At 40.3% G+C, this 19,806-nt stretch overlaps 1 protein-coding gene across 1 annotated transcript in view; it reads left to right on the top strand.

Moving 5' to 3' along the window:
• Window positions 1–19,806, top strand: part of prom1a (prominin 1a) — a 67,634-nt gene that overhangs the window by 23,851 nt on the left and 23,977 nt on the right. Inside the window, exons 2-4 of the mRNA XM_041047666.1 lie at window positions 635–693; window positions 1,239–1,265; window positions 5,838–6,043. Coding sequence (XP_040903600.1) covers window positions 635–693; window positions 1,239–1,265; window positions 5,838–6,043 — 292 coding nt within the window. The remainder of the gene's footprint in view (window positions 1–634; window positions 694–1,238; window positions 1,266–5,837; window positions 6,044–19,806) is intronic.

A 19,806-nucleotide genomic window follows, 5' to 3' on the forward strand; every position in this document is an offset into this window, starting at 1 on the left:
GATAAATAATATAAGAGTTCCTCACGCTGTCAGACTTGCTCCAGTCTAAACCCAGAGGGAAGAGATGGGGATGAAGGGACACTGCAGTGTCACACTGTGGCTCTGGATTTCCTGACACCATCTTGTCAAAAATATCAACTTTCCGTTTCACCTTGACAGAAATAACTTCTCGCAATAAAATAAATATATTCTGCAGTTAGAGAAGTTAGAAAAGTTTCCACACCAAAACCAATATATAAATAAAATATATGAATACATCTGAAAAATAACAGCTACTGAGGCAGCTGGCATTAATCACAGCAACACCGACGCGTTTGCTCCTTTTACACTTTCAAACTAATACCCTGAAAAAGACCTGTTCTTGATTTTGGCGACACCCTAGAGATTAAGCTACCATTATTTTGGTGTTATGATCTCAATGTAGACACTGGGCTGTAATATACTGTAATTTTAAAACCTTACTTTACATGTTAGTGGGACTTGAGAAGCAAATTGTGCCTGCTGTGCTAGAAACACACAAGTGCAATCACACTACAGCATAATTATCGGATATAGGAGTCCACCATGTTAGTTTTTTTATGGAAAAACTAGCAACAGATCTCATCATGTGTTTGTTTCCTCTGTGCTGTTTCAGATCTTATTGTCAAACTGACAAAGGACAAGTTTGGAGCCATTCAAACAGAGTATCAAAAGGTAAGTGTGTTCATGTGTGTGTGTGTTAAAAGGATTGTTTTGCTGTGCCTATTCGTCTGTCTTAGTGCATTATGTTTTTTCTGATTGGGTGTAGCAATTTAGGATATATAATACAAAAGAAATGTACCTCGGAGATACTCTGTAGTCCGTGACCTTTCTGGAGCAAGTTGTTAATAGCTTTTGCAAGCCAAGGCGAGGCCATCTTGTTACTGGCACCCCAGAAAAAATGGTAATTGCTTCTGGCACAAGCTGTGAATTTAGAAACAGATACATCATGTTAGTTTTTATAGAACATCTTTGACAACCAAAGACTTTTTTTAAGCTCTTTGTCTTAAGGTCCCTGAACCTTTTTCTCAATTATAGGGGAATATTCTGTCTGTCTGTCTGTCTGTGTGCAGTTACACTATGCAACTGTGTGGATATGCATGCCAGTTTTTTTGTTCTATTTCATCCACATGTTTTTGTTCTGTGGCTTTGCTCTTTCTTTGACGCTGAGTTGCCTTTGTCTTCTGCATGCCCTCTTCATCTGATCTGGCCTCCCTCAGCCAGAGAACATAGTGCTGACCCTTCAGGTAAAGTCTGCACACTGGATTTACAGTCAAACCCGTCCCCTGTGTCATCCTGCTCCATCCTGTCTCAAGTCAGTGGGGTTGCACAACTGTAGTTAAACTCCCGTTTTTGTTTCTTTACACATTAACACATAGCTACATAGCTATATTTCGATAACTGGAGTGTACTTGATTAGTTGTGCAGCCCTATGTCTTTCACCCACCCAACACATAAACCTCACAGCTTCCTTGGAAAACTCCCTTTGGCTTGGTCAAAACTGTGTGCCTGTGTCATTTGAGACGTGTCCTCATATAGAGGTTTCCAGCTTCATGGAAGAGCAACGATAACTGATAACTGCATCACCAAGGCATGGTTAGTACTTTGAAATTAAATTCAAAGTTTTAGACACAGAACCGAGAAAGAGCCAAAACATCCGACTGAAAGCGCTTTGTCTCTTGCAAATAAAGCGATTTCTTGTCATTGACAGTGATCCTCCTCTCTCGTTATTAGCTAATATAATCAGGATAACACACCAGTTCTTCTGAGCATGGTGGAAACTTTCTACATATGGTGAAATAATACCCTGTTTTCCTGCTCGGCTGCTGAGGACTTGTGGAGGACTTGTGTTAGGAGGATAGCATGTAACACAAACCAGCACAACACCACATCAAACCCAACATGAAGGAAGAAATACCAATGTGGGTTTGGCAAGGTACACTTCAGTCTATCCCTTTACTGCTGAATTTGCAGCTGCACACTCAAAACTCTATTCTGCTCCTTGAATTTTCATAATTGTAATGACGAGCAGTGATGTTGTGTAACAGTATAGAAGAGCATAAACACTGTTCAGTGGTCATGCTGAATTGCTTCGAAACGGCTGGTCAGCCATCCAAATTCGCTTCTCAGCAGTATTTACCACCCTGATATCTACCCTAACCACAGCGAGTATGAGCCACACATGAACACACGCACGCTTGATCTTTTGCGTGCTGATGTTGGCAGGACTATAAATCTCCACACACTGACCTGAACCACTGTCACACACACACAGTATGCAGCACCGCCACAAATCCACTACAGAGCTTCAAGCTGAACATCCAGGAAACAAAACTTCTCTTTTATAAGTAATAAGTGGGACGATGATCAGGTTCCCAGTTCCTCCAGAAATATTTGATCTTACAGCCACAGAACCTAAAGCTACATTCAGGCAACCAATGTTTAAAAATTCCACAATTTTCTTTGGTTTAAAAAAAAGGGAAATCAGTTCTATTTTTGCATAAACAGGTCGGGCACAGGTCAATAAAGTGTGACTTCAGTGTTACCGTGATTCTGCAGTGGAGCTTTTTAAATAGATTAGATTTATGACTGTGGCTGGTTTATCAAAAGAGGTAATTCCCAGAACTGGCACCAAACAAAGAAGGATGGACTCTGCACAGTGTTAAAGTATGCCACTATACCTGAGACTATCATGTAAATTTTGCAGCTCCAGGGTGATCTACAACCAGTCCCAATCCAGCTCACTATTAAGCAACAGGATCTGAGCCAGGACAATGAATCAAAACAGGACACACAAAAAAACAACAAAGAATTACAATATTCATTCATTCACAGCGGCTCCTGTATCTCAGGCATTTAGCTCACAGCGGAAGAGCAGTTTAGAGTAACAACATCTTGCTCGAGGGCATCTGCTCGTGGCTGCTGCTTTGATCAAATCTGATTCAAGTTACAGGAACGCCCGTCTTCACCACTCAGACGTGCTGCCACCTCATCATCCAGTTTGTTCTTGTTGGAAGGTCACCTCCTTCTTTTGGGCACTTGCCAAGATAAAGCTATAGTCCAAAAATAGTTGGAGCTGCAGGCCCCTGAAGAGTGGTGGAAAAAATAAAACATTTTTGACCTTTTTTTTTGTGAAGATTCACCCAATAACAAGCAGAGCCCAGAAGCAGAATGACAATGCAAGCGCTCAGATTTGCACAATGTCCTCAACAAATGGGCTGACATTGGTGCATTTAGTTGACATGGGACACACATGCACACACACACACACACACACACACACACACACACACGCCCAGTGTCTCTGCTTCCTTGCCCTTCTGCATCTTCACAGTGCTGCTTTTTTCCCCCCTCTCTGTTCCCACTGTCCCTGAAACCGCTTAAGGTCATAAATGGTGTGACTGGTGAACTTTTTCTTCCTTCATCTTGTAAATTACGTTCCTGACACAGCCAGAATCCTCACTCATCCAAACACGAGCTTTTGGAGTTTGGAAATCTTTGTGCAAACTTTGAAATCTCCAGCGGCGAGTGTAATCCAAATGAACCAGAGAAGAATACTCCTCTCTGAAATGCTCAGAAGACATTTCTTTTTTTTTTCCTCTGCATGTTAAAAGGCAAAAGCTGCAGGTCCCAGGAGAAGGCAGGGTCATTGACCTATGAGGGCGATTAAGATTAGTGTGAATCAGCTGGGAGAGCAGTTCGTCCATTCAGGAGCACTGATATCAGCGCCACTTTGATCCTTTTATAATGAGAAGCTATTGAACTTCATTGTGACAAGTTACATACGGTGTGGGAATTACCAATCCCCTATTCAATTTTGCCAATTTCTAAAGCCTGTGCTGAGTGCAGTTTAGGTAGGGGCAGATTAAGTAGCAGCGCTGTGGTACATGACAAGAGGAGGTGGAAGAGCTGAACCTGCCAACAGCAGCAATTTCACTCTCTCAATATATCAGGAGGAATTTGTAAAAAATCATGTTGAGTCACCTTGAATATTTCTAATATTCAATCAAAGTCAAGGATTATCGAGGCTTTGTGATGAAGGATGAGCAGATTTCATAGCTGAGTTTTCGGAGACGAGAGCGAATCCTAACTCAAACAATGCAGCAGAGCCGTCAGCATTTCTCTGCTCACTTTTACTGTTTACTGACATAGTCCATGCATTTTAATCTTACTGGTCTTACTGGTCACCACAGCTTCTCAGCCCTGTGATCCCTCTTCACTCATTAATTATTTAACCCTAACAACTGCCCTCTGTGCAAGTGCATGTGGATTTTTTATGACAATGAAAAATCCACACTAGTGCATTTTTTTTTCAATGGCCCAAAAGTAATATCAGTCATTTCCCAGTTTATTAGTTACACCTAATCAAAACTACTGCAGTCTAATACAACAGCCATGATGTAAACTCTCTTGAAGATATAATGTCACTTTTAGTTTTAAGTGTTGTAGAGAGGTGCTTTGTTTTTATGAGACTTTTACTTTATGAGTTGTATTACATTATACACAGACGTGTTCCTAATATTTGGTTTGTCCTCACTGATATAAAAGGATTGGCCAAATTGTTGTAACCTCCATGAGGATAGGATATAGAGCTGTTATATTAGATTGCATCAGTTTTAGCTGGGTGTACAGGCTCTATATCAGTCACTTTATGGGGGCACCATGTAATTCTTCAATCTCAGCTGTAAAACTGGAGTTGCAAGGGTTTCACACCATAATGTCACTAAAATCCTATTTTGAACCAAGTGACAGAAATCTGCCACTGTCAAGAGATAATTTCACCCATTTCATGGTTTCTTAAATTCCCCTCGCATCCCTCAACCTTTTCCAATTTATTATCAGCTGCAGAGATCGCCTTATTTTTGTGAGGCTGACAGACACTTTCTGCAGTGAAACCATTAAAAGGCTGCACTTCACTGAAACAGGTGTAATTATCTCACCCCAGAGGCTTATTTGTCTTCTTGTTTCAAGAAAATTCTGGATTTTGTGACTCAGTCCAAACTTAAAGCGCTTCTTAGGATGGAGTTTTGCTGCAGTGCACTAGCTGCCTTGTAGTCCATTCCTATTGAAGCAGGTTTTTCATCAGAAATGCTGTCTTTCCCCTTCATTAGAGAGGGAAAAACTGCACCAAAGGCCTACATGGATGGCTCTGGCTCCTTTGAGTATTCTCCTTAATCCTTCGTGTGTTGTTATCCTCTCAGTGCATATTGCACTTTACTGGAAATTTATGTAAAAAACAACCTTTAAGAATAGTTCACTGTTCGCTCCAAACAGCTTGTAGTGTAGCATGTGAGAACAGTATTGCCACCCCGCAGATTTTAAGAGTCTTGGCATTTATCTTGTGTAATAATGTGGTTAAAGAGTTGATTATTGAATTTGCTTGTGGTATTTAAGAAATGGAGAGAAAGGATTCTCCAGCAGTGAGTGGCGTTACGCAATGTGTATATTGTTTATCCACAAATCCCTTTTGGACAAAGAGTAGAGAGAGAATTTCCAGCACTGGGATCCTACCAGATATTTTTAGATTTGTTGCTCATTTTATCCTCTGCCTCCTTGTGTGTGTCCTCCCTTCTTCTCCTTTATGTCGTTGTTTAATCTATCCTTTCTTCTCTCCCTCATTCCCCAACTCATCTGCTCTCTTCTCCTGATCCAATCCTGTTTCCTCTCAACAACCCACACCTTATTTTTTCCCTTTCTCACCTCTGATGGCCCCCCTTTTCCCTTCATCTCACATCTATGCTCACCATCCTTCTCTATTATGTTTCCTTATTCTTCATCTCATATTTTTTTCCTTTTCATTCCTCCTTCGCTGACCCCAGGCCATCTACTACGAGATAGGCTTCCTTGTGTGTGCGGCAGTGGGCCTGCTGTTCGCTGTTCTGATGCCTATAGTTGGCCTCTTCTTCTGCTTGTGCCGCTGCTGTGACAACTGTGGCGGCGAGATGCACCAGCGCCAGAGGAAGAACGCAGACTGCCGGCGTGGCCTGCTGGGAACGCTGCTCTTCTCCACCTCACTGGTCATCACGTGAGTATGGCACATGCCCACGCACACATAAGCAAACTACGCGGAAATCAGCTTGCAAGCACACGTGTAGATGCTGGTGAAAACATCTATGCGCTCATGCACACACTGTATACACATCCTCCTCTGGTCATCTTGTTTGTCCTTTTCACACACACACACACAAACACACACGCAGACACAAATGCTGGTCATCAGCTTGCGATCCCCATCCCCCACGCTGTTTGCTATATATAGTAAAGTCCTACTGAAGATACTATGTGGCAGCACCCTTCATACTTGTGTTCGGTCTAAGCATTATATTATAATCTGCTGGGAATTCACACCAAAGCTTCCACTTCCCGTAGTGATTTCAGAATTATTATCGTCATCGTCAAAGGTAACAATGGCTCACAAATCCACAATATTCCTTATAATTTCAGCACAATAATTCTACATGACTGCATATCATATGTTTCAGAAGGTAGACGTCTTCTCTCAAAAGTTCACTTGAGTGATAGTTTGATCTTCACCTCACTATTCTCCTGGGTTTTTTGTATAATACCTACTGCAGCTGCCTTCGGGGTTTACTATATTACTGCTCCAGCTGTCATTCCCCCATTTTAAATGCACATTTTAAACATTTGCCTGATGGTTTTCTCCAGTGGGAAATGCAGTGAGTGTAGCAGCAGAATTAATTTCGAGATTGCTAATGGTTTAAACAGTACTAATTATACTTTACTTGCAAATTAGGAACTTTAAATTGCACCTACTGTTATTTTCTCAGTTTTCTTTCTCATTTACATTCATATCCAAACTGTCATCACTGACACTTTCTGACACTGGCAGCCCAGCGGGAGGATCAGGTTTCAGATTTAGATTGTTGTTTTTAACTGACATGCAGTATATTCCACTGCTACTGCTTTTAGGGTAAATTTCCTTATTGTAAATCCACCAAGTCTTTTGACTGGGACCATCCTAAACATAAAAGTTTTCTATACATTGAAACGACTGCAATGCAGCCAAAAAGTTGGTAACACAGTTGGTAACACCTGTACCTGTCTGTCATTAATGAACTAAGCCAATGAAAAATGTCCTCTCAGTATTTAATCAAAAGGCAACATCCATCATAGTAGAGGAGTGCTACCACCCTGGAATGTGAGCACCAGTAGTGAAACAAGTGATGAGATTTGGCACAAATTGCACAAGATAATGGAAAATGATGGGAAAGTGGGTAAGAGTAGGCTGAAAATGGTCGGGAGTAGAGCGCTAAGTTTACTGTTTGTGTTTCCTCTATTTGGGGCTCAAATCATTTGGCTGTCCCGCATCTCGCTGAAACTCATCTCTCAGAAAATGGACCACAGGAAACTCAATCCACTCTGTTTTATAGTCTCAGTGGTAGAAGAAGCAGTAGCCGCTGGGGATGTAGCCACAGCACAAAAGGCTTGGCAGAGCTGTGTTTTCGCCTTGTGCACGACTGAAGGGATCCAGGAATGTACTTAGTCTGATGTTCTTTGACTTTCTGTCTTCGTTGGAACGAAGCCCGGATATTAGAAATTCCACAGCAATATCCTAGCAGCCCAGGCGCAAGAGTCTGAGAGCATCCTCTGAGCACTTATTAAATCTCCCAAGCTACCGGGCAGAGATGCTGCAGAGGCTCTAATGAAGCAATTAGGGCAGGAGAGGGATGAGCACCAAGCCCAGGCCCACACTGCTTTTTACCGCCACTAGAAAGCTGACAGCCAGGCGGGGGGAGTGGCAGGGGTGATATTTATTTTCCAAGAAGTGTTAAAACCAGATTAAGAGGGGTAAAAGACACCCAGGTAAGGGTGAGAGGACAATAAAATGGCCGAGGATACTATAAAGGAGAGGGAGTACACCAAAAACAAAATGACAGTTACAAAGCCTGGACATATGTTCTAGTAGAGCCACAGCAGAAGTTAAACAGTAGAACTGACAATAAACTACATATGTCACACTGCACAGAAATCCATGAGCTACGTTTTACATTACTTATCTTTGATGCTAAGCAGACACTGTTTTGGTGTTTCTGCACTGCATTTCCCAGAGATCCCTTGTTAACAAAGGGAAAAGTAATGTGCCAGACTGTGATGCTTTTCACTTGGATTTTCTGTTGACAAAGTTTTAGTTTCTGTCTGCAGCACACTTTTCTGTTCAGCTATGGCAGCTTAAAAGTACCGGCTAGCTTATCAGTTCTTGTAATTTAAAAAAAAAAAAAAAAAAAAAAAAAAAACTTGTTTCAGTGAAGACCTTATGTACACTGGTTCTTTAAAGCTCCAAAAGTTTAGCTGAGCTTTTGTCCTTTTCACAGGCTGTCAATTTCTTCAAAAATGCTCTTTAAATGTTATTTTCCACCCACGACCCACTGCACTGCACTGCTGCAATTCAATCCGCAATTTGGATTTATCTGCTCTGCTACAAATGTCACGTCAGCCTGTAAGTGCAGTGTGAAGGTGTTTAACTTTTTCTGAGTCTAAATGAGAAGACATACCCTGTCCTCCAGAAATAATGGCAGTGAATACATTTTCCTCCCAGTGACAGAGAGTAGGAAGCATTCACAGTAACCTCCAGATAAGTATAAGTCATGAAATACCCATAAGATGGCTCCCCCACCCCCCAATTAAATTTACTTTAATTTATCTGTCAAAACTGGATTACAAGGACAGAGACTGCAAATTTTAATGCACAGGATTAATGTAATTTATAAATAATGCCTCCCAGTTTTATGTTGCTTGCTCTTGAGAGACCTTTTATCTAATTTCCCAGATCCATGACCACCAAAGAGGTTAGAAAGGGTTTGTGGTTCTGGTACTGAAGCTGAGCTCTAGTTTTTACACAGTGTCAATGAGAATGTACTTAGATTTACCAAGATGTCTGAGTAGAATCAGCGCAATAGTTTTATAATTGTAATATTTCACACAGTATTTATGTGACAGAATAAGAACAGGACGGGACTGACTGCAACAAAAGAAAAAAACAAAACAGTGGACCGGGGTAGAAATGGGAAGAAATAAATCTGTAGCACGAAGGATGAGAAGAAATTTACACTGGCATCACCCTGTGCTGTGAAGGTGACAGGGTCAAATCCCAGAGGAGTTGCCAAAAAGCTCTGGTTGTAAATGTGAATGAGTAATGTTCACTGGGTTAGAGTCGTGCTGCAGGGATTCAGGGTTTGATTCACACAGATGCCTGTCATGCTGCAAACACACACACACTCCTGCTCTGGACTACAAATGTGCTGCCTAAGTAACAGAGTTGGGCTTGTTGTCAGCATGTGCTCAAATCTACCAAACACACAGCACATGTAAAGTTCAGTGCAGAGTTCATTCTGTGCCACTGTTTGTCTCTGAATGCTGTGTGTTAAAGGCAGAAAATCAGGAGATAAATGTGGAGTGAAGATCGGTACATTTACATAAACACGAATGATTTCAACAGATCCAGATTAAGGAAATACACTGATTAGTGCAGCTGTCTTATTAACACTTTCACCAGGTTAAATTAGGTGAATGAAGACTGAAATCTAAATAAGCATAAACTGATTAACAGGCCTTCATTAATTGTCAATTCTCAGATTACTCTGGCATTAGACTGATTTCTTTCAGAGCTATGAATCTGGGCACATGCTGAGAAAAGGGTGAGTGAAAGAAACAAAAAGTCTTTGCACGAACCGAAACATGTTGGCCCTGGTGGAAAATTACAGTGAAGTGTATTAGCATCCTGCTCAAGCAGCAGCCAATTAGAGGCGAATTTACAGCGAGTTGAACAGGAATTGTTTTAATGATGTGGTAATAATGAATGCAGGTTAACAGCTTTGTTGTGGTTATGTTTTGTCAGATGAAGCCAGCTTATCTCCTCTGGCATTACTGAACCTAAATAACCACAAAATTATGTGTTTATTCTTTGTTTTCAATTTGGTCATGCACAATTAAACAAGTTTAGGTGTTTAGAGATTTAGAGAGATTGTCTAACCAGCTGGTGTGGAAATATCTCCAGTCTACAAATAAAGAATGCATTATATGTAAAGTTGGGTTGTATGGCCAAAAATATTATCACAATACTTTTTTTTTCATATCAATCAATATTGATAATCATCGATATACACATTTGATGCTGTTAATGAGAAAGGAAACGCACTCAACAAGTTTGTTAGACCTCAAGGATTCACACAGTTTTTTTTGGTAGCACTGAATGTAAACAAGTTTACACTCCACAGGGCCCCTTTTAATTTGAAGTTCAGTTTAGGATTGAACCTACATAAATCAAATAAAGGTCTGTTATGGTTCTAAACTCTCATTTATTTTTGAATCAATAACTTAATACTCTCTGCAACCAACATGGTGTAACATTTATGCCTCAACAGGGAAACAGGAGCTACGCTTTTAAATAAACATCACGCAAAAGATCAACATGTTATTGCTGTAACAGAAAAGACTCGATAAGGACTGAAAAGGCAGACAGGAGCAACAGCTGCTGGGGTTCAATTCACTGTCAAACAAGAGGCTTGATTGAGAGCTTGGCCGCTAATGACGGCGACTCGGTATGACGGTAACGTTACATTCTAAAATGGTGGAAAAGGTGTTTCCTGTCTTTGTCGCCGACATATCTACTGACAGATATCACTCTGTTGTTTATCCAGCTTTAGAAATCCAAACAGACGTTTGGTTTTTCTCACAGTCACATATTCTTATATTCCCAACAACGTGTGTGCAGAGCAGATACATCCCAAACGCAGAGCAGACACATTTATCATAAATTTCTCATCAGTTTATCATAGTTAATGTGGGAATTGTGTTCCTAACAATTGTAGCGTTTGTTTTATCACCCAGCCCTAGTTATATGAGTGATTCAGGATCAGATGCACATCCACAGGTTTGGTAGGCTATTTGTTTAACGTCTGTGAGATCAGTTTAAATATTTGTTGTTAATCTTCTTGTGGATGTGAGCAGCAGTGCTGTGGTAGTTCTGCAGCTCTACAGCTTCTTAACACTACACTGTGCTTGTTATTAACATATCATGGCTTAGCTCATGCATACATGCATGTACTGTATAGTTAACGACACGTTGCTTTGGGCCTGACAGTTATTGTAAAGCCACGCCACATGTTATTAAAAGAACAGCAGGAGCTATTTCAGTCTCCACTAATCAGCTCTGATAATACATAACGCCTGCACGGATGTATAATGATAAAATGACAAACAGAAGATCCTTCCCTCTCATCGGGCCAAGTGTAAGACCCCTGCCTCATGCTGTTACCCAACATGCATCTCAGCAGTCTATTTCAGTCACTGGGTGTCCAACACTATTAACACAAAAGGTCCCAACATTACGGGCTTAGTAATTCATGCTAATCACATGGGGTCTAATTAATGATAATGCAGGCAACTGTGAACTGAGCATTCAGCACCCAGTGCTTTAAATCTCAGGAGTTTGGCCTCAAATGAGATATCTGTTATCTGGGATACCTGCATGTGGGTGTACATGTGGTCTGAGATGGATTTCTTATAACCACAACACCCCGGATTCAACTGTGGGTGGTGACTGTGACTGTGGGTGAAAAAAACCAGAAGAGAGCTGACATGAAGTAATATTTTCCAAGGTACTCTATAACATTTTCTGAATTAAACATGATTGTGTGCTGTCTCTGGAGCACTGAGTCTTTAATGAACCAATTTCCGCGGTAATATTTGAAACACCTGTCCACAGACAACCACAACATCCTTTGAAGTCCAAGTGATTTTGATCAGGCTCACAAATTCTGCTTTAAAAGAGGACCAGGCATCTATATGTCTTCAGGCTGTGTCAAGTGCAATGCTATTTCCACCTTGTTAAACTACATATAAACAAGCAAACAAGCTGAAAAACTCTGACCGGATTTCATAATCCACAGACCACTGGCTGTCCATTATGTCATGCGCATCATCTTTGATTGGCCCTTACGTTTTCCCAAGATTTTTCTTGTCCTCTTCCCAGTACTGCAGCTTTACCTACTGAGACGTGATATCATGTGACATCGCTACATAACCTCTAGCAAATGAAGGAGTGACTCTGTAAATACATTATGACAAAAAATAATAACAGAAGAGCCAAAGAAAAATAACCTCTTTCATAACTATGATTTCCGACCCGTTGCACAAAAAGCAGCTTGTGCTGTTTTCATTTGTCAGTCAGTGTGTTTGCTAATGTACAGTTAATATACAGAGTATTCTGGAAAATAACCTCTCATGTTATGCAAGGCTTGCAGCACTTCCACTCTTGTGTATGTGACAAGGGATATTAGCACTGAATTCAGCTGAATTATTAATAAAGTGACCCAAATAATGTGTAGAAACAAATTTTCATCACTGGTCCACTTTTTACTGGAGCACAGAGCACTGAAGGGACAGCACCGGGAGCTCAGCAGCCAGAGCCTTGTATTTAATACTATACACAAATAAGTGTAGGCATGTCAGCTCTCCGTGCACATACAGGGTCTTTCTTGAGATAAGGATTAAATCTGGGAATACTTTAAGTATTGCTGGCTGTGTTGCATTTGTTTATTTGAGTTTCAAGCTTTTAGTAAATTTGTGTCTCTGCATAAACTCGTCACACATTTCCAAAGTCTTTTACTTCTTCCTATCTGTAATGTTACAGCGCAAATAGCCCTTAATAATTGAAAATAATCCCCAGCTGACACTTAATACTTCACTGAAATATGTTTGTGATTGCAACTCTGAGGAAATGGTTGTAGTGAAACGCCTCACAGTCACTTACTTACTGCTCACACAATGACATGACCACAATCTCTCAGATGTACACAAAAACAAGTGCACAATTAGTCACTTAGAGACACACACAACAAAAGCATGCTCTCACACATCCTCTGCTTCCTGTAACCCGCACGTCGCTCAGCTCACAGCGTCCATGGGGAGTCATCACACACTGGGCTATTTTTAGGGGATTCATTAATAGTGTGATGAGCATTAACTTCACTCTGTCATAAAGGAAGCCACAATGACTATGAAGATGTCACTCGCTGACAAAGTGTCAGGCTACTGGGAGGTCCTCACAGGGGATTCACTTCCAGTGCCAGAGCCGAGACTTGGAGCATTTACAGTCAGCAAAATGTAAAATGACACTTTACTCAAGCGTCTGTGGAGAAAATGGGCAGCAGCAGCAAAAGTAACAGGATTCAGCCGGAGAAAAATCACAAAAATAACCTGACTACAAGAGTAAAATCTAGAAATACAAAAACATTAAGAACCAATTATATATTATATAATAGTGACTAATCTAACCATTTTGAGATAGTACAGAAAAAAGATAAGGGGACAGTGATTCTGTGATTTTCTAAAACCAGTGTCAGGATTTCACCTGATAATGACAAGATGTAACAACCCCATATACAGTTTAAAACAGACAGTGCAACAGAATACAACACCTTTTATACTTTACATGGCCAATGTAGTTTAATGGCCGTGTACATAAATGTCTACATCAGTTACTGGTGACATTGGTGCAGAGACTGAAGCACAACTGACGCAGTAACATGAGAGCAAAGCTGACACAGCAAGCACAGACAGAGCAAGACCCCACGGAGTACGAATACCAGGCACAGGCACAGGCAAGTACACGGGACAGAGAAGCAGCTATACAACCGAAGCATCTCCTTCCAATAAACTATACTGTGCTGGCAAAAAATGTTACTGTAGGAAATTAATGGCGTGGAAAACTTTATCTTACTAAAAATTTGTTTTTATAAGGGACTTTCTTGAAATGACTTTCACACAAATATCTCTTTTTTTCCTTTTACCATTTCCATTGTGCCTGAAGCCTTAGTCTTATATATATATATAAAACATGAATCTCTCTCTCAATATGTACACATATTGTTTTGTTTTTTCATTGTGTTTATTGAATGGACGTTTCCATTAATGAACTGAACTCATCTCCTACTACCTGTTTGTCCCTGTCCACAACACAAAGTCCAAGCAGATGCATGATTGCTCCCCAGCACATAGACACCACACAATGACAGCTTTACACAAACCACTGCCAAGCTAATTAACTGGAGAGGCTGTTGTCAGAATTTGCTGTACATCACATAATTTATGACATCTCGTGCAGACACCTAACTTTTACTAATCATTCTAATTCTCCCATGTTTCTGGTTTATAGTTCAAATCTACTTTTTTTTTTTTACTAATTACATTTTCCCCCTCATCCCAGGGCCTTTTATGGTCCGTAGCTTCTTGTAGTGAGCGAAATATCAACACACAAAATACTCTTACAGGAATTCTATATAGTGAGACTAATTGATGTTCACAGCTTGGTCTGGCTTTCATTCGAATTTACTGGACACATTTGTGTTAGAATAGTGATGATACGGCACACTGTTGCACGGGAGAGGGAAAAGATATGAGAAGGCAAAGCTGCAGGGCTCAGTGATGTGGTTTACAGCTAAGAGGTGCTCTCTATCTCAGGGATGGTTGGCTGGGAGGATTTATAACCCAAAAATAGCAGCATTTCTAATGCAGATAGAACTGTCTTTCATTTCTTTATGTCACTGTGGTTTAACTTTATGGTCAGAAGGGTAAGGAATAAATATCAACCTCTGGCTAGTAAGGTTTTCTACTCTACCAAACACAAATTAGTATAAAACTCCACATTATGAGCTTTAGACTATATCATTAATTCCTACAAACCACAGTTCACATGTATACATGTGTTTGCACTCTGTTTATTCATTAGGGATATCAGTGTAGATTCCCCTAGAAGGACACTGTCATGCACGTTTGCACATGCAAATATACTGCACTATAAGCCAACACTATGGAATTACGTTTCTTCAAAGCTCCTTGCATCACACTGAGTTCAGTCAATCTGCACACAGGTACTGCAGACTAAGTGCACATTAAACTCCAGACTCTGGCCCTGTTTGCTCCATGCTGATCCCACATAATGGCAAAAGACCAGACTATTAAAACCAATCACTGTGAGTCAGCTGGTCCCTTTAAAACTGACTTTCAGCTCTGACACCAAAGTTTTAAACTTAAAGTCCTTCTCTAGAGTCCGCGAGAGCTGAATAATTAAATGCAAATCACAGCTGATTCAGTTCAGAGTTTCACCGGTCAAGGCTTAATGTAGTGCAAGAAGTTGTTATGAAGTTGTTTACAGAGTAAATTGTCTGTACTTTGAATGCTGTCTGTACTTGCATTTATTCTCATATCACAACTAATATTTGCATGAAAGGTTAATTATTTTTATAACCTTTATCTACCCCTTGTTTAATGTCCTTAAGGAAAAAGTTGTGTCTGCATCTCTCTTTCACAAATGAGAGGCTGGTACTTTATGATTCAGTGATTTACTTACACGCATCAGCCAGGTAGATGTTCAGTGTTACATATGTTTTGAGCCTGTAATTAAATGATGGTCTCCAAATTCCTGAAGTTGTTCTCTGCCCTAATTTATGCTTCATTTTAGTTTTTGTAAAGATGCACAGATTTATAGTGCCTTGCTCAGGTGCTCAGGCAGCTGCTTTAACCAATACACTTTTCAGGGACTGAAAACAGTGATTTTTCCAGACTAAAAAAACTGTTTGCAGTTTTTTGTCACTATTTTATCTTTTGGCCCTTTAAGAGTTTTTAAAATACTAGTGAATTTCAGTGACCTTCTGTGGCGGTTTGCGCAACACTGAGCCCTGCAGGCTGTTTGGCTCAGAGTTTAGTATTCATATCATTTCTGGACTGTTTACTGTGGATGTAATGGTCTGTTGTCCCCCACCAAACTAGTACAGCCAGTCCTTAGATGGATCAGACAGCAACTTACACATCATCCTTATGAGGAGGAAAAAAAAACAGATCAAAATAGCATCTTCTTTACTGGGTTGTCACGCCGAGAGCAAAGGCCCTGGAGTCAGAAAGCTTAAGTATTCATTATCTGGTTAAATTCTTTATAGGACACAATGCTGCCCTGGGAAGCCGGGCTCAGACTGTGACCTGGCAAGCTCTGAGAAGACAAATAAAACAGTAGATAAAAGGAATATAACAATGGCTACTTGAGAGGAAAAAAGCTGTTTAATGGATTGAAAAGAGGCTGAGCAGGGGCTTGACTGAATAAAATGGTAGTTTAATTGAATTTAAGAGGGGCTCAATTGAATATACGAGGCGTGATTGATAAGTTTGTGGCCTAAGGTGATGAAGATAGGTTACACAGCTCTCGTTTCATCTTGTACATGCAGTTCAACTGTGTGAGTGATTATGCAGAAAGTTAATAACATTTGTGGTATTTCTGTTTTCGGAAATTGAAAATTGTAAGTCAGCACTGTCTGAGAGAATCAACAGCATTGGCCTTTGTGCAGTCATCTGCTACCTCGGTCTCAAGGGCTTATCACCCAAGGAGGTCCTGAGCCTGATTTGACCTGACTTTGCTCGTTCAGACTACTACCTCCTCCGCAAGATGAAGAAGAAGCTCAGTGGTCGCCATTTTGACAGTAATGATGATGTGTTTGCCGCTGTGTACCACTTCCTGAGGGTCCAAGATGTTGAATTCTTCTTCAAAGAAGATGAATCTGTTTGCTCCACAACCTCTAAATTTTTAAGTTTTTCTAAAATTGACTCCTTCTACCTTAGGCCACAGACTAGTCAATCACCCCTTGTAGCAGTTGATGGGACTTAAAAAAAATCAGCTCTGCTGGCTACTGCTTTGCCCTCATTATAATATGTGTGTGACTGACACTGGTAATGTCACTAGCTGATGAGAAACACAATTATTTATTTCAGAGTATGTAAGAATTACTGTGCATAGTAAGTAAAGTACGATATGTGTCAGAATACACTGGTTTGGGGTAACACTTTCCATGCATGTACGGTGGGGCCTGTAGTCAGCTAATTTATTGTCCCACATACATACAAAACAAGCTGCTATGTTGTAATCTATCTGCTCTCCTGAGCTTTTGAATAACAGGTCACTGAGGTCAAACTGACACAAAAATGACTGAAAATAGAACACAGTTGTATGTTTTGAATGAGACTTTGGTGAACTGTTATTTAATACTGCATATTGAATTATCCCTTATACACTTTAAATGTCTTGTTTGACTCCATTCTCTGCATTACAGGTCTAATTTTGTTAGCAATGTTGCTAATAATTTAAATATAGAAAGTTTTTAAATTGTTAACAATATTGTTTGTTTCAGGGTTATTACAATGATCATTTTCTTACTGAGAGACAGGATAATAGAGGCCCAGTTCCAGCAATGTGAAAGCAGGGAGGGGCTGAAAGGCGACTGTCCCAGCCTCACAACTACAATCATACTGAATGCAGGCCATTGTTGGAGTTTGTAAAAGCTATGGAGCCACCAGACCATGTAACACTCACTACCCAGCCCCCAGTAGTGGCCTAGATTCTGGGGCGCTGTACTAGTTTGATGCTCCTCTTCATCTGCTGTTGTGGGGCTTCCACCCTGGGGGACAGTTTCATGTGTCATTTGGCTTTCGCTCAAACACGAATTACAGCCCTTTTCAAAGTAGCCAGAGGTAAATCTTCCTCCCACTGTGTTTGAATTGTCCCCTGTGGTCAATAAGAGGCACACTATCAACAAGCAGCCGTACGGCCATCCAGTCATTAGCCACAGTCTGAGCTAGTGGATCAACTTAACAGAGAAATGTGATAAAACAGCTCAACAGACCTGTGGCTCATTTTCTCTACGTGTAGAGTTGAATTGTAAAAAGCAGCTGGTACCTGAAAACTACAAGGATGGATTTTTGATGCTTTTTCTTTGTCGAATGACAGTAAATGAAATATCTTTGGGTTTTGAACTATTGGTCAGAAAAATTAAGCATTTTACAGTCACTTAGATAACTTAATGTCACTTAGGGATCAGCAAAATTGTGATAGTTGTTTATCAGCAATTTTTTGACATTTAATACTAAAACAAATGAATAATCGATTAAGAATAATTAGAAAATATACAGCAGATTAATCGATAATGAAAATAAGATAGTGGCAGGCCAAGGTCAATTTTTTTTACAGTCATAACTGAATTTGTCAGTATTTGTAAGCTGGTGAAAAGTTATAGTTTATGTATTTTCTGCCTGAGCTCCTCATTCTCCTAACTTAAACCTTCTCTTTGCTTCTGTCATGCAAAATTCATGAATCTTTTTTACATACTATACTCGAGTGAGTTTTATGACATTGCTTATAAAAAAGAGAAAAACTATTCGGCTGAATGGGCTGGAATATTTCTCTATCGCATGTAATATTTGAGACACCATTAAATTTAAGTTAGAATAAAGGTGACATTTTGTGATTGGCCCACGGGGGGATTGCATCCTCGCATGCTTCCTGCTGCCTGGATCCAAACGCTGCGAGCATCAGTGAGAAAATAGGCTCTCTCACATAGATTCACTCTACAGTAGCGCTCATCTATTCTCTGTTATCCAGCTCTGGCATGCCTTGCTTGTCATCACGAGTTTGTTGTTTGTTTGATCAATTTGAATTCCAACACAAATATGTATTTTTCTTCTCTTTCCTTTTTTATATCCTGGTTTTGTTTCATCACCTCTCGGAAAAACAAATCTAAACTAGAACAAGACTACCAAACTCAAATTAATCCAAACTTGATTTTGCTGAAGTAAGGTGGAGGGTTATGTACAACACAGCTCGCTGGAAACTGCTTGGGGTTTTTTCTCAAAGAGTCTTTGTTTGGCTGCAGATTCCAGTGACCTTGCTGGACACCAGCGGGGAGAGGGAGTGAGCGAGAGACAAAGAAAAAGAGAGGGAGGTGGAGAAGAGAGAGGGAACTGAGGGCAAAAGAGGAGACAGAAGAAGGGGAAAAAAGAAGAGAGGGCACTGTGAGAATAAAGCACAAGCTCGAGAGACAGAATAGTGTGAGAGAGAAACATTGAAAAAGTCTGAGCAAGGGAGATTGAGAAATAGAGGTGTAGTGGAAGAGACCTAGATGAAATGAAGGAGCAGAAAGATAAATGAGAAGGGGGCTAGAGAGAGAGAGAGGGGAAAATATGGGCTTTGGTGATACAAACACAACCAGAGACAGGGAAGGTGTGTGAGAGTGTGAACTTGTGAATTTAAAAGAGAAGCATGTTTGGAATTGTGTACTTGTGAAAGTGAGAGAGAGAGAGAGAGAGAGAGAGAGGGCAGAGAAAGTGTTGGACAAAAGACTTTTGTTGTGAAAGTGGCCATTTTGAATCTTCCCCTGGTTCCGGATGGCTCCACTTCACTGTGTCCCAGCCTAGTTGTTTGGCCTAGTTTCTCATTAAGTCTCCGCTTATACGATGACAGCGTTTACTCTGTCAGACCACTCACTATTTATGGCAAACTTGATCGCAATTCCTCCAAATGTGGCGTTGCTCGGTGCCAAGCAGATGAAAACCGTTTCTGTCCTGACGGCAGGAGCACATGACCCTATAAAATATTTGCTCTTTGAGGAAAACATTGGACCTTGTTTAAAAAAAAAAAAGTTTCAAATCACAAATGAATAACCAAGCAGGGAGCGGTAAGAGGATACAGAACTTTCTTGCTTGATTAGATTGATTGTGACTGTTTTTTTTTTTTTGCCATCCCAAGAAACTTTCTAATCATGGATTTTCATGCAATATTGGAGTGAAATAAATAAGGCTGGAAGATACAGCATTTATGTTTGGTACGTAGTACATTTTTTTCTGATAGTACCAAAATGATTAATAAATTCATCAGTTAATTGAGAGAAAATCAATTAACAGTCATTTATCAGGCCAAGTTCCAAGTGGTTACAGCCTCAAACTAAATTT

Source organism: Toxotes jaculatrix, chromosome 10, assembly GCF_017976425.1.
Source record: "Toxotes jaculatrix isolate fToxJac2 chromosome 10, fToxJac2.pri, whole genome shotgun sequence".
NCBI lineage: Eukaryota > Metazoa > Chordata > Actinopteri > Toxotidae > Toxotes > Toxotes jaculatrix.